General features: G+C 46.0%; 1 protein-coding gene across 10 annotated transcripts in view; it reads left to right on the top strand.

The window, feature by feature from the left end:
* Positions 1–15,101, top strand: part of LOC121546157 (E3 ubiquitin-protein ligase UBR4-like) — a 163,596-nt gene that overhangs the window by 121,680 nt on the left and 26,815 nt on the right. For 7 of the 10 annotated variants that reach the window (XM_045209496.1, XM_045209501.1, XM_045209503.1 and 4 more), the window contains 14 exons: positions 1,682–1,769; positions 2,045–2,238; positions 2,334–2,573; positions 2,832–2,970; positions 5,128–5,271; positions 5,522–5,650; positions 5,899–6,031; positions 6,186–6,399; positions 8,394–8,569; positions 8,669–8,796; positions 8,988–9,117; positions 9,431–9,588; positions 13,336–13,445; positions 14,433–14,656. In XM_045209496.1, coding sequence (XP_045065431.1) covers positions 1,682–1,769; positions 2,045–2,238; positions 2,334–2,573; positions 2,832–2,970; positions 5,128–5,271; positions 5,522–5,650; positions 5,899–6,031; positions 6,186–6,399; positions 8,394–8,569; positions 8,669–8,796; positions 8,988–9,117; positions 9,431–9,588; positions 13,336–13,445; positions 14,433–14,656 — 2,207 coding nt within the window. The remainder of the gene's footprint in view (positions 1–1,681; positions 1,770–2,044; positions 2,239–2,333; positions 2,574–2,831; positions 2,971–5,127; positions 5,272–5,521; positions 5,651–5,898; positions 6,032–6,185; positions 6,400–8,393; positions 8,570–8,668; positions 8,797–8,987; positions 9,118–9,430; positions 9,589–13,335; positions 13,446–14,432; positions 14,657–15,101) is intronic. The other 3 variants (XM_045209505.1, XM_045209504.1, XM_045209497.1) reach the window with 1 other exon arrangement.

The raw sequence follows: 15,101 nt of genomic DNA, 5'->3' as shown, positions 1-15,101 counted from the left end.
AATACAGACCAAGCTATCAATCATCATTACCCTGATATGGCTGAATACAGACCAAGCTATCAATCATCATTACCCTGATATGGCTGAATACAGACCAAGCTATCAATCATCATTACCCTCAATACAGCTGAATACAGACCAAGCTATCAATCATCATTACCCTGATATGGCTGAATACAGACCAAGCTATCAATCATCATTACCCTGATATGGCTGAATACAGACCAAGCTATCAATCATCATTACCCTCAATACAGCTGAATACAGACCAAGCTATCGATCATCATTACCCTCAATACAGCTGAATACAGACCAAGCTATCAATCATCATGACCCTCAATACAGCTGAATATAGACCAAGCTATCAATCATCATTACCCTGATATGGCTGAATACAGACCAAGCTATCAATCATCATTACCCTCAATACAGCTGAATACAGACCAAGCTATCAATCATCATTACCCTCAATACAGCTGAATACAGACCAAGCTATCAATCATCATTACCCTGATATGGCTGAATACAGACCAAGCTATCAATCATCATTACCCTGATATGGCTGAATACAGACCAAGCTATCAATCATCATTACCCTCAATACAGCTGAATACAGACCAAGCTATCAATCATCATTACCCTGATACGGCTGAATACAGACCAAGCTATCAATCATCATTACCCTGATATGGCTGAATACAGACCAAGCTATCAATCATCATTACCCTCAATGCAGCTGAATACAGACCAAGCTATCAATCATCATTACCCTGATATGGCTGAATACAGACCAAGCTATCAATCATCATTACCCTGATATGGCTGAATACAGACCAAGCTATCAATCATCATTACCCTCAATACAGCTGAATACAGACCAAGCTATCGATCATCATTACCCTCAATACAGCTGAATATAGACCAAGCTATCGATCGTCATTACCCTCAATACAGCTGAATACAGACCAAGCTATCGATCATCATTACCCTCAATACAGCTGAATACAGACCAAGCTATCGATCATCATTACCCTCAATACAGCTGAATATAGACCAAGCTATCAATCATCATTACCCTGATATGGCTGAATACAGACCAAGCTATCAATCATCATTACCCTCAATACAGCTGAATACAGACCAAGCTATCAATCATCATTACCCTCAATACAGCTGAATATAGACCAAGCTATCAATCATCATTACCCTCAATACAGCTGAATACAGACCAAGCTATCAATCATCATTACCCTGATATGGCTGAATACAGACCAAGCTATCAATCATCATTACCCTGATATGGCTGAATACAGACCAAGCTATCAATCATCATTACCCTGATATGGCTGAATACAGACCAAGCTATCGATCATCATTACCCTGATATGGCTGAATACAGACCAAGCTATCGATCATCATTACCCTGATATGGCTGAATACAGACCAAGCTATCGATCATCATTACCCTCAATACAGCTGAATACAGACCAAGCTATCGATCATCATTATCTATAGGTTTCCCTTGCAAAATAGGTTTTATCTCAAGGAGACTAGCCTGTTTAAATAAACTTTACATTAAATATATCAAACCAGTTTTAACAGCTGATTATCTTAAGGGTTTGTTATTGATTGAAATACTAACCATGTGTCTTGTTCCTTCGTCTGTCTGTTTACGCTGCAGTACCCTGTCTGGCCTGGTGGAGTTTGATGGTTTCTACCTGGAGAGTGATCCCTGTCTCGTCTGCAACAACCCCGAAGTGCCCTTCTCTGTAAGGACAGCCTAACGCTGCTTCCCAATTCTTTGCAAGTGTACACTTGCACACTACCCCTTTTTTTAAAGGAATGGACTGGTGTAAGTAATGTGGTGGAAGCTCCGTCCAGCCTCGCTTGCACCAATCCAATACGTTTAAATGCCTGAGAGTGAGCGATCGAGTGCACACTTCTGGGTGAAGCGTAGAGAGTCTAAACCACTTTGTGTGTTAATTCCAGTGATAGGGAAGGCACTCATACAGTCTTCTCTCTCCCTCTGTCTGTCTGTCTTCAGAACATCAAGCTGTCGTCCATCAAGGTGGACACTAGGTACACCACCACACAGCAGGTGGTCAAGCTGATCAGCAGTCACACCATCGGTAAGGTGACGGTCAAGATAGGAGACCTGAAGAGGACCAAGATGGTCCGAACCATCAACCTCTACTACAACAACAGGACCGTGCAGGCCATCGTAGAGCTGAAGAACAAGTGAGTTTTAATAACGTGAACGCAGTCAGTTTGCTGGCCCGGTCCCGGCTTCTTTTCCCAGTTCTTTAAATGTACCTCTGTCTGCCTCTACCCAGACCTGCCCGTTGGCACAAGGCCAAGAAGGTCCAGCTGACTCCGGGTCAGACGGAGGTCAAGATCGACCTGCCACTGCCTATCGTAGCGTCCAACCTCATGATCGAGTTCTCCGACTTCTACGAGAACTACCAGGCCTCCAGCGAGACGCTCCAGTGCCCGCGCTGCTCTGCATCCGTGCCCGCCAATCCTGGCGTCTGTGGCAACTGTGGAGAAAACGTTTACCAGTGCCACAAGTGCAGGTAGCTAACCAGAAGACTTGAGGCCATCGATTCCTGAAATATTACATTTTTTAAATATTATGGCTTATTTGAATAGGGGCAGATCAGAATTTTAAAATCATTGCAATGTCCTTACTGTATATATTTATTTTTTTAGCTTGATTAGTCTGATCGGGTATACACTTTTAAGGTCTTCAAGTGGGACGCCTAGTTTTTGTGTAGTTTGGTCTTGGTGTTTTTGATGCTGACATCTTCCTCATCTTCCTCCTCCTCCTCCAGGTCCATTAATTATGATGAGAAGGACCCGTTCCTGTGTAACGCCTGTGGTTTCTGTAAATACGCCCGCTTTGACGTCATGTTGTACACCAAGCCCTGCTGTGCTGTGGACCCTATAGAGACAGAGGAGGACCGGAAGAAGGTGAAGACATTTGTTTTATTTGACTTTCAGAAACTACTTTCAGACTTTCTCAAACTATTTTTTTCAACCCGAACCCAACCTGCATTTTTTTTGTTAATCGCCTGATTTTCTGTTGTCCTGGTCACATCTCTGTTGTCCTGGTCACATCTCTGTTGTCCTGGTCACATCTCTGTTGTCCTGGTCTCATCCCTCTGTTGTCCTGGTCTCATCCCTCTGTTGTCCTGGTCTCATCCCTCTGTTGTCCTGGTCTCATCCCTCTGTTGTCCTGGTCTCATCCATCTGTTGTCCTGGTCTCATCCCTCTGTTGTCCTGGTCTCATCCCTCTGTTGTCCTGGTCTCATCCCTCTGTTGTCCTGGTCACATCCCTCTGTTGTCCTGGTCTCATCCCTCTGTTGTCCTGGTCTCATCCCTCTGTTGTCCTGGTCTCATCCCTCTGTTGTCCTGGTCTCATCCCTCTGTTGTCCTGGTCTCATCTCTGTTGTCCTGGTCACATCTCTGTTGTCCTGGTCTCATCTCTCTGTTGTCCTGGTCACATCTCTCTGTTGTCCTGGTCACATCTCTGTTGTCCTGGTCTCATCCCTCTGTTGTCCTGGTCTCATCCCTCTGTTGTCCTGGTCACATCTCTGTTGTCCTGGTCTCATCTCTGTTGTCCTGGTCTCATCCCTCTGTTGTCCTGGTCTCATCCCTCTGTTGTCCTGGTCTCATCCCTCTGTTGTCCTGGTCTCATCCCTCTGTTGTCCTGGTCTCATCCCTCTGTTGTCCTGGTCTCATCTCTCTGTTGTCCTGGTCTCATCCCTCTGTTGTCCTGGTCTCATCCCTCTGTTGTCCTGGTCTCATCCCTCTTGTCCTGGTCTCATCCCTCTGTTGTCCTGGTCTCATCCCTCTGTTGTCCTGGTCTCATCTCTCTGTTGTCCTGGTCTCATCTCTCTGTTGTCCTGGTCACATCTCTGTTGTCCTGGTCTCATCCCTCTGTTGTCCTGGTCACATCTCTGTTGTCCTGGTCTCATCCCTCTGTTGTCCTGGTCTCATCCCTCTGTTGTCCTGGTCTCATCCCTCTGTTGTCCTGGTCTCATCTCTGTTGTCCTGGTCTCATCTCTCTGTTGTCCTGGTCTCATCTCTGTTGTCCTGGTCTCATCTCTGTTGTCCTGGTCTCATCTCTCTGTTGTCCTGGTCTCATCTCTCTGTTGTCCTGGTCACATCTCTGTTGTCCTGGTCTCATCCCTCTGTTGTCCTGGTCTCATCTCTCTGTTGTCCTGGTCTCATCTCTGTTGTCCTGGTCTCATCCCTCTGTTGTCCTGGTCACATCTCTGTTGTCCTGGTCTCATCTCTGTTGTCCTGGTCTCATCCCTCTGTTGTCCTGGTCTCATCCCTCTGTTGTCCTGGTCTCATCCCTCTGTTGTCCTGGTCTCATCCCTCTGTTGTCCTGGTCTCATCTCTCTGTTGTCCTGGTCTCATCTCTCTGTTGTCCTGGTCTCATCTCTCTGTTGTCCTGGTCTCATCTCTCTGTTGTCCTGGTCTCATCTCTCTGTTGTCCTGGTCTCATCCCTCTGTTGTCCTGGTCTCATCTCATCTCTGTTGTCCTGGTCTCATCCCTCTGTTGTCCTGGTCACATCTATGTTGTCCTGGTCTCATCCCTCTGTTGTCCTGGTCACATCCCTCTGTTGTCCTGGTCTCATCCCTCTGTTGTCCTGGTCACATCCCTCTGTTGTCCTGGTCTCATCCCTCTTGTCCTGGTCTCATCCCTCTGTTGTCCTGGTCACATCCCTCTGTTGTCCTGGTCTCATCCCTCTGTTGTCCTCGTCTCATCTCTCTGTTGTCCTGGTCTCATCCCTCTTGTCCTGGTCTCATCCCTCTGTTGTCCTGGTCACATCCCTCTGTTGTCCTGGTCTCATCCCTCTGTTGTCCTGGTCTCATCCCTCTGTTGTCCTGGTCACATCCCTCTGTTGTCCTGGTCTCATCCCTCTGTTGTCCTGGTCTCATCCCTCTGTTGTCCTGGTCACATCCCTCTGTTGTCCTGGTCTCATCCCTCTGTTGTCCTGGTCACATCCCTGTGTATCTACTGTTACTGCTCTAACAAGAAACATACAACCATCCTTCCCACTTCAACTGGTTGAAAACAAAACAAAAGCCTGACTGCTGTTTGTGTTGTCTGTGTAGGCGGTGACCAACATCAACGCGCTGCTGGACAAGGCTGACCGGGTGTACCACCAGCTAATGGGACACAGACCCCAGCTGGAGAGTCTGCTGTCAAAGGTCAACGAGGCCGCACCTGAGAAACCACAGGTCAGATGCTGCCCTCCGGTACAGCATCTTCATCCGACTCACACCTTTTAGTACTTTAGCAAACACTCTTACCCAGAGTGCATTTCACTTGAGTAGGTCAAACCATTGCAAGTGAAACCTTAAAAATACCCTATCAGATGTATGACGTTGTTCCATAGGGTCTGTTCTGTATTTATCATAAAGTAAAAACATTATGAAGAATTGAGCTGTTTTACTGGAAGTGGTGAACTAGTATCTGATGTTTGACGCTGTTGTCGTGCCCCTATAGGATGATTCTGGAGCAGGGGCGGGGCTCGGAGCGTCCTCGGCCAATGTGAACAGGTACATCCAACAGCTGGCCCAGGAGTACAGCGGAGACTGTAAGACGTCCTTCGACGAGCTCTCCAAGATCATACAGGTGAGAGACAGGGGGACGTGATGAGCACAAATTAAATCCTGTACTTCCTAGTTTACTTCCTGGTTATGGGTACACTCAATATGGCCGCCGGTTCACCCATCACAGAACATTGACTTGAATGGGGATGCCTCGTTTAGTAATTCTCTTTATATGGAGCTTAACAGCTGTTCAAACAGCAGGTCCTACATTTAAGTATGATTTAGAGGGTTATCATTCCTAATCCCCTTTCCCCCCACTTCCCCCTCCAGAAAGTCCTGGCGTCCCGTAAAGAACTGCTAGAGTACGACCTGCAGCAGCGTGAAGCCGCCACCAAGTCCTCTCGCTCCAGCTCCCATCAGCCTACCTTCACAGCCAGCCAGTACAGAGCCCTCTCTGTGCTAGGTACACACATACACGCATACACACACAGTATATGTGTCATTTAGCAGAAGCTCTTATCCAGAGCGATTTACATGAGCAATTAGGGTTAAGTATTGAGAGCATAGTTTTTTTCTTATAGATGGACTAACATCAAACTTTTATCTGTCTTATCTAGGCTGCGGACACACCTCCTCCAACAAGTGTTACGGCTGTGCCTCGGCCGTGACGGGTCATTGTATCACCCTGTTGAGGGCCCTGGCCACCAACCCAGCCCTCCGGCAGATCCTGGGGCTCCAGGGGCTCATCCGAGAGCTGTTTGAGTACAACCTGAGGAGAGGCACCGCTGCCATGAGGGAGGAGGTCAGACAACTGGTCTGCCTGCTCACCAGGTACAGCGGTTGTTTGTGCTCTCATAGTGTTTATCGTGCCGAGCTAAACGCCTATGTGTTTGCTTGAAAAGCCAACCAATCTTCTGTTACAAACATATACGGTGCGTTCGGAAAGTATTCAGACCCCTTCCCTTTTATCCACATTGTGTTACGTTACAGCCTTATTCTAAAATGGATTAAATAAAACAGTTTCCTCATCAATCTGCACACAATACCCCATAATGACAAAGCGAAAAACAGGTTTTTATAAATTTTTGCAAATGTATTAAATATAAAAAACAGATACCTTATTTATGTAATTATTCAATCCCTTTGCTATGAGACTCAAAATTGAGCTCAGTTGCATCCTGTTTCCATTGATCATCCTTGAGATGTTTCTACAACTTGATTGGAGTCCACCTGTGGTAAGTTCAATTGATTGGACATGATTTGGAAAGGCACACACCTGTCTATATAAGGTCCCACAGTTGACAGTGCATGTCAGAGCAAAAACCAAACCATGAGGTCGAAGGAATTGTCCATAGAGCTCAGAGACAGGATTGTGTCAAAGCACAGATCTGGGGAGGTGACCAAGAACCCGATGGTCACTCTGACAGAGCTCCAGAGTTCCTCTGTGGAGATGGGAGAACCTTCCAGAAGGACAACCATCTCTGCAGCACTCCACCAATCAGACCTTTATGGTAGAGTGGCCAGACGGAAGCCATTTCTCAATAAAAGGCACATGACAGCCCGCTTGGAGTTTGCCAAAAGGCACATAAAGGACTCTGACCATGAGAAGCAAGATTCTCTGGTCTGATGAATCCAAGATTGAACTCTTTGGCCTGAATGCCAAGCGTCACGCCTGGAGGAAACCTGGCACCATCCCTACGGTGAAGCATGGTGGTGGCAGCATCATGCTGTGGGGATGTTTTTCTGCGGCAGGGACTGGGAGACTAGTCAGGATCGAGGGAAAGATGAACGGAGCAAAGTACAGAGAGATCCTTGATGAAAACCTGCTCCAGAGCGCTCAGGACCTCAGACTGGGGCAAAGGTTCACCTTCCAACAGGACAACAACCCTAAGCACACAGCCAAGACAACGCAGGAGAGGCTTCGGGACAAGTCTCTGGATGTCCTTGAGTGGCCCAGCCAGAGCCCGAACTTGAACCCGATCTAACATCTCTGGAGAGACCTGAAAATAGCTGTGCAGCGACGCTCCCCATCCAACCTGACAGAGCTTGAGAGGATCTGCAGAGAAGAATGGGAGAAACTCCCCAAATACAGGTGTGCCAAGCTTGTAGCGTCATACCCAAGAAGACTCAAGGCTGTAATCGCTGCCAAAGGTGCTTCAACAAAGTACTGAGTAAAGGGTCTGAATACTTATGTAAATGTGATATTTACGTTTTTTAGTTTTAATACATTTGCAAACATTTTAAAAACCTGTTTTTGCCTAGTCATTATGGGGTATTGTGTGTAGATTGATGAGGGGGAAAAAAACAATCTAATCCATTTTAGAATAAGGCTGTAACGTAACAAAATGTGGAAAAAGTCAAGGGGTCTGAATACTTTCCGAATGCACTGCATATTAGAGTGAGCTGTGTCAAGAATCCAGTAAATAAATAAATATGCGGCGTTTATAAAGTGTAACAAAAAATGCAGTAATATAAATATTAGAATGAGCTATGTCGAGAATACAATATTTAAATACACAGTGTGAAACGGGAAGTGTCCAGTGGTTTAATGTCTCTAACGGTGCCATTATTTTTGACCAAGTTACCCATGGCCTCTAGTTTGAGTGTGCCAAATTAGAGAAAAAGTGACCAATCTATGCTTGAGTTATTTGACCATGTCATTGAACCTTCGCTGTGAACCCCTAAATATAAGTGTACATATGCCCAACCGAGTACTAAATCCTACAAGACTGTGTTGGCCCTCTGAGCTGAAGCCTAGGCATTCCATTTCACACATACACCGTGAGTAAACCCATTCTCATCTGTGTCTCCATCTCCCTGTGCAGAGACCAGCCAGACGCCACTCAGCAGATGAATGACCTGATCATCCACAAGGTGTCCGCTGCTCTGAAGGGCCACTGGGCCAACCCTGACCTGGTGTCCAGTCTGCAGTATGAGTTGCTGCTGCTCACCGACTCCATCTCCAAGGAGGGGGGCTGCTGGGAGCTACGACTGCGATGCGGTGAGGGATTTTACCTCCTCTTCTCTCTCTCTCTCCTCTCATCCCTTTTTCCCCTTTAATAATCTCATGAATAATCCCCATCTCTCTCTGTGTCTATAGCCCTGAATCTGTTCCTGATGGCCGTGAACATCAACACTCCTGTAGTGGTGGAGAACATTACTCTGATGTGTCTCAGGATCCTACAGAAACTCATCAAGCCCCCTGCCCCCACCTCCAAGAAGAACAAGGTACAGTACTACACCGCATAGCGCCAGTCAGTCAGGTCATGCTTGCCTCGCAACGGCTTGGTGCGCGTTTGAGATCGACTGAATGACCGGTGTACAAATGTGTAATGAGAGTCGTTTAGGATGCAAGGTGATTTGCACAGTGACTATGTTAGAGTCCCTTAGGAAACGTTGGGGTGTTTCTGTGTTTCCAGGATTCTGCTGTGGAGTCTCTGACTACAGTGAAGCCCTACTGCAATGAGATCCATGCTCAGACCCAACTCTGGCTTAAAAAGGACCCCAAAGCATCTTACGAAGCCTGGAAAAAGTGCCTTCCAGCAAGATGTAAGAGGATGAGATTTCTGCGATCACTTAAAGAAATATATATTTGATATGTATACAGAAGAACAGTAGTGTTATTGCTGAAGCAAGTTATAATGGCACTTGGAGGAACTCTCCTTTTAAGGGTATGCAAACTCTCCCTTTAAGGGTATGCAAACTCTCCCTTTAAGGGTATGCAAACTCTCCCTTTAAGGGTATGCAAACTCTCCCTTTAAGGGTATGCAAACTCTCCCTTTAAGGGTATGCAAACTCTCCCTTTAAGGGTATGCAAACTCTCCCTTTTAACAGTGTGTATGTCCCTTTTTCTGTCCACCAGGCCAAGAGACGGTATCTAAGCCCCAGAACAAGGCTGAGGTGCGCAGACACTACCTGATGGAGAAGTGTGTGTGGAAGTGGAAACAGTTCACGAGGTCACGCTCAGAGGGCCTGTTCCCCAGGCTGCTCAAACTGGGACACAACAACTGGCTCAGACAGGTAGGGACACTCCCCTGCTCTGTAGGGACACTCCCCTGCTCTGTAGGGACACTCCCCTGCTCTGTAGGGACACCCCCTGCTCTGTAGGGACACTCCCCTGCTCTGTAGGGACACTCCCCTGCTCTGTAGGGACACTCCCCTGCTCTAGTAGGGACACCCCCTGCTCTGTAGGGGACACTCCCCCTGCTCTGTAGGACACTCCCCTGCTCTGTAAGGACACTCCCCTGCTCTGTAGGGACACTCCCCTGCTCTGTAGGGACACTCCCCTGCTCTGTAGGGACACTCCCCTGCTCTGTAGGGACACCCCCCTGCTCTGTAGGGACACTCCCCTGCTCTTACATGTTGTTACTCCATTCAAGCTTTTAGGTAGGGACACTTCGTTCCTGGTACTGTTTGGTATGGTACATACAGTGCCTTCTGTAAGTATTCAGACCCCTTCACTTTTACCACATTTTGTTACGTTACAGCCTTATTCTAAAGTTGATTAAATAAAACTACACACAAAATACCCCATAATTACAAAGCAAAAACAGGTTTTTCGAAATTTTTGCAAATGTATAAAATAAAAACATACCTTATTTACATAAGTAAATTTAGCTCAGGGGTATCCTGTTTCCATTGATCATCCTTGAGATGTTTCTACCACGTGATTGGAGTCCACCTGTGGTAAATTCAATTGATTGCACACACCTGTCTATATAAGGTCCGACAGTTGACACCAAGACTCTTCCCTAAGAGCTGTGCCCGCGCCAAACTGAGCAATCGGGGAGAAGGGCCTTGGTCAGGGAGGTGACCAAGAACCCAATGGTCACTCTGACAGAGCTCCCAGAGTTCTCTGTGGAGATGGGAGAACCTTCCAGAAGGACAACCATCTCTGCAGCACTCCACCAATCAGGCCTTTATGGTAGAGTGGCCAGACGGAAGCCACTCCTCAGTAAAAGGCACATGACAGCCCGCTTGGGAGTTTGCCAAAAGACACCTAAAGACTCTCAGACCATGAGAAGCAAGATTCTCTGGTCTGATGAAACTAAGATTGGAACTCTTTGGCCTGGAATGCCGGCGTCACAACTGGAGGAAACCTGGCACTATCCCTCACGGTGAAGCATGGTGGTGGCAGCATCATACTGTGGGGATGTTTTCTTCAGCAGCAGGGACTGGGAGACTAGTCAGGATAAAGGGAAAGATGAGACGGAGCAAAGTACAGAGAGATCCTTGAAGAAAACCTGCTCCCAGAGCACTCAGGACTCAGACTGGGGCAAAGGTTCACCTTCCAACAGGACAACGACCCTAAGCACACAGCCAAGACAACGCAGGAGTGGCTTCTGGACAAGTCTCTCAATGTTCTTGAGTGGCCCAGCCAGAGCCTGGACTTGAACCCGATCTAACATCTCTGGAGAGATCTGAAAATAGCTGTGCAGCGACGCTCCCCATCCAACCTGACAGAGCTTGAGAGGATCTGCAGAGAAGAATGGGAGAAACTCCCCAAATACAGGTGTGCCAAGCTTGTAGCGTCATACCCAAAAATACTTGAGGCTGTAATCGCTGCCAAAGATGCTTCAACAAAGTACTGAATAAAGGGTCTGAATACTTACGTAAATGTGATATTTCCGGGGTTTTTTTCCCCATATACAGGTAAAAGTCAGTAAATTAGAATATTTTGAAAAACTTGATTTATTTCAGTAATTGCATTCAAAAGGTGTAACTTGTACATTATATTTATTCATTGCACACAGACTGATGCATTCAAATGTTTATTTCATTTAATTTTGATGATTTAAAGTGGCAACAAATGAAAATCCAAAATTCACGTGTGTCACAAAATTAGAATATTGTGTAAGGGTTACATTTTAAAGACACCTGGTGCCACAAAACTAATCAGCTGATTAACTCAAAACACCTGCAAAAGGGCTTTAAATGGTCTCTCAGTCCAGTTCTGAAGCCTACACAAACATGGGGAAGACTTCAGATTTGACAGCTGTCCCGGAAAGGCGACCATCGACACATTGCACAAGGAGGAAGACACAAAGGTTATTGCAGAAGAGGCTGGCTGTTCCTCTCAGAGCTCTGTGTCCAAACACATTAATAGAGAGGCAAAGGGAAGGAAAAACTGTGGTCAGAAAAAAAGTGTTCAAAGCGATAGGGATCACCGCGCCTAGTCAAGATTGTGAAAAAAAACCATTCAAAAAATGTGGGGGAGATTCTACAAGGAGTGGACAGCTGCTGGAGTCAGGGGCTTCAAGATCCACCACCAAGAGACGCCTTGAAGACATGGGTTTCAACTGCCGCATACCTCGTGTCAAGCCACTGTTGACCAAGAAACAGCGCAGCGCGCTCACCTGGGCTAAGGAAAAGAGCTGGACTGCTGCTGAGTGGTCTAAATAGTGTTTTCTGTACCAAGCAAATTTTGCATTTCCTTTGGAAATCGAGGTCCCAGAGTCTGGAGGAAGACAGAGAGAGGCATAGGATCCACGTTGCCCGAAGTCTAGTGTAAAGTTTCCACCATCAGTGATGGTTTGGGTGCCATGTCATCTGCTGGTGTCGGTCCTCTGTTTCCTGAGATCCAGGGTCAACGCAGCCGTCTACCAGCAAGTTTTAGAGCACTTCATGCTTCCTGCTGCTGACCTGCTCTATGGAGATGGAGATTTCAGGTTCCAACAGAACTTGGCGCCTGCACACAGCGCAAAAATCTACCCCGTGCCTGGTTTACGGACCATGGTATTTCCTGTTCTAAATTGGCCAGCCAACTCCCCTGACCTTAGCCCATAGAAAATCTGTGGGTGTTGTAAAGGAAGATGCAGAATGCCAGACCCAACAACGCAGAAGAGTTGAAGGCCACTATCAGAGCAACCTGGGCTCTCATAACACCTGAGCAGTGCCAGAAACTCATCGCACTCATGCCACGCGCATTAATGCAGTAATTGAGGCAAAAGGAGCTCAACCAAGTATTGAGTATTGTACATGCTCATATTTTTCATTTTCATACCCTTTTCAGTTGGCCAACATTTCTAAAAATCCCTTTTTTGTATTAGGCCTTAAGTAATATTCTAATTTTGTGACTCTACGGAATTTTGGATTTTCATTTGTTGCCACTTCAAATCATCAAAATTAAATGAAATAAACATTTGAATGCATCTAGTCTATGTCAATGAATAAATATAATGTACAAGTTACACCTTTTGAATGCAATTACTGAAATAAATCAAGTTTTTCAAAATATTCTAATTTACTGACTTTTACCTGTATATTTGCAAAATTTTAAAAACCTGTTTTTGCTTAGTCATTATGGGGTATTGTGTGTGATTGAGGAGAGAAAAAAACAATGTAATCAATTTTAGAATAAGGCTGTAACGTTACAAAATGTGGAAAAAGTCAAGGGGGCCTGACTACTTTCGAAGCACTGTACCACACCATTCAGCTTGTAGGTAGGGACACTCCATTTCTGGTACTGTTTGGTATGGTTCATACCATTTAAACTTTTAGTTAGGGACACGCCGTTCCCTAGTAGGTATGGGTACAACCATTCAGATTTTTAAATGAATGGAAAGGTTTGGCAACCCGGGCCTCCAGAATGATTAAATTAGACCATTCAATGAGACACTGCATCTCCCCACATGGGCCTGAGGTTTATGTAGCTGGGTCTACACAACAGATGGGGTGGGGGGCACGGACTCATCTCACTTTTTTTTTTTTAGCATTTTTCACTTCCATGCTATAATTTCTAAGGCTGTAATCTCCTCTGTCTCCCAGGTGCTGTTCACCCCAGCCACCCAGGCAGCGAGGCAGGCAGCCTGCACCATCGTTGAGGCCCTCACCTCCATCCCAAGCCGCAAGCAGCAGGTGCTGGACCTGCTCACCAGGTAAGGGGGCCTCTTCGAGTTGAGAAAGGTATCACTGTTAAAGAGAAACTTCACCGGTAGATCCTATTTGGGGTGTTTTTTTTCCCAGTGTCCCTACATTAATTATGAGATATGGGAGAAGCTAGGTGCGGGACACCGAATCCCCTTGCCTGCGTGTTTATTTGAGGCCATTTGAGTAATTTGAAGAGGAACAACAATCTCCTCTTGTATTAAAGTCACTCCGAACACCTAACTGTACCCCCCAAACACACCATATATAGTATTTATTATAATATTAGTACTATATTTTTCTTGTACTGCATATATCTCATGCATTGCCATACTTGTTCCTGCATACTGCTGTGTAAACTGCGTACATTGACAGACTAATCTACTGTTTTTTATTGAAACACGTTTACCTGCCAAGGAAGTTGAAATGATGTGCCGTCGGCCTGCGTCATTTGGTTTCAGCAGTTAGATTGTAGCTAATTACTTCCAAATACATTTCATGAGTATCACGATGAATCGATCCAGATGTCAACACTTTTATTGGTTTCTGATGCAGCTGGAATCATTTAGTCACTTGTCAGTACACTTGTGATGTAAAACTTCTCACCATTATATACATATGTACAAGAGATGGCAATATCTATACCACAATGCAGTTGTGAGCATACTAGATTATACTACAACATCAGTCTGACTGAATATGGGGAATCTTTTGAGTCAGAAAAGGATGTTCATATGATAGGGACACCAAACATAACTGGGAAGTGATCTGAGGATTTGTCATCTCATTTATGTGTTTGAATTAGTATCTGTCAGTTAAGTTGGATGGTTAACACGGCGTATTATAAATGTTGGTAGCTGGGACAGACGTAAACTGTCGGGAAATAATGCCACCTACCTTTACAAGGTAGTTTTTTGTATTGCTTGCTTTGTATGTTGGGATAATATCCCGACTTATATGTCAAACAGCTTTTCTAACACGTTTTGTCTGTCCCTCAGTTACCTGGATGAGTTGAGCATCGCGGGGGAATGTGCAGCAGAGTATCTTGGTCTGTACCAGAAGCTCATCAAGCCTCCTCAGTGGAAGGTGTACCTGGCCGCCCGAGGAGTCCTGCCCTACATCGGCAACCTCATCACCAAGGAAATAGCCAACCTGTTGTCTCTGGAGGAGGCCACTCTCAGCACAGACCTGCAGCAGGGATACGCCCTCAAGAGCTTGACTGGTATGTAGCCTGTCACCTTTCATTCACCATAAACTAAGGCACTTGCATTAACTGGTCTTTATAGGGATAGTTTACTCCAATAGAAAATGGACATGATTTTTCAACTTACACTACATGACCAAAAGTATGTGGACACCTGCTCGTCGAACATTTCATTCCAAAATCATGGGCATTAATATGGAGTTGGTCCCCCCTTTGCTGCTATAACAGCCTCCACTCTTCTGGGAAGGCTTTCCACTAGATGTTGGAACATTGCTGCGGGGACTTGCTTCCATTCAGCCACAATAGCATTAGTGAGGTCGGGCACTGATGTTGGGCGATTAGGCCTGGCTCGCAGTCGGCCTTCCAATTCATCCCAAAGGTGTTCGATGGGGTTGAGGTCAGGGCTCTGTGCGGACCTCACTTTGTGCATGGGGGCATTGTCATGCTGAAACAGGAAAGGGCC

This window comes from Coregonus clupeaformis, chromosome 30 (genome assembly GCF_020615455.1).
Source record: "Coregonus clupeaformis isolate EN_2021a chromosome 30, ASM2061545v1, whole genome shotgun sequence".
Taxonomy (NCBI): Eukaryota; Metazoa; Chordata; class Actinopteri; order Salmoniformes; family Salmonidae; genus Coregonus; species Coregonus clupeaformis.
Note: the sequence above shows the minus strand (reverse complement) of the source record. Positions and strands in the feature narration are given on the sequence as shown.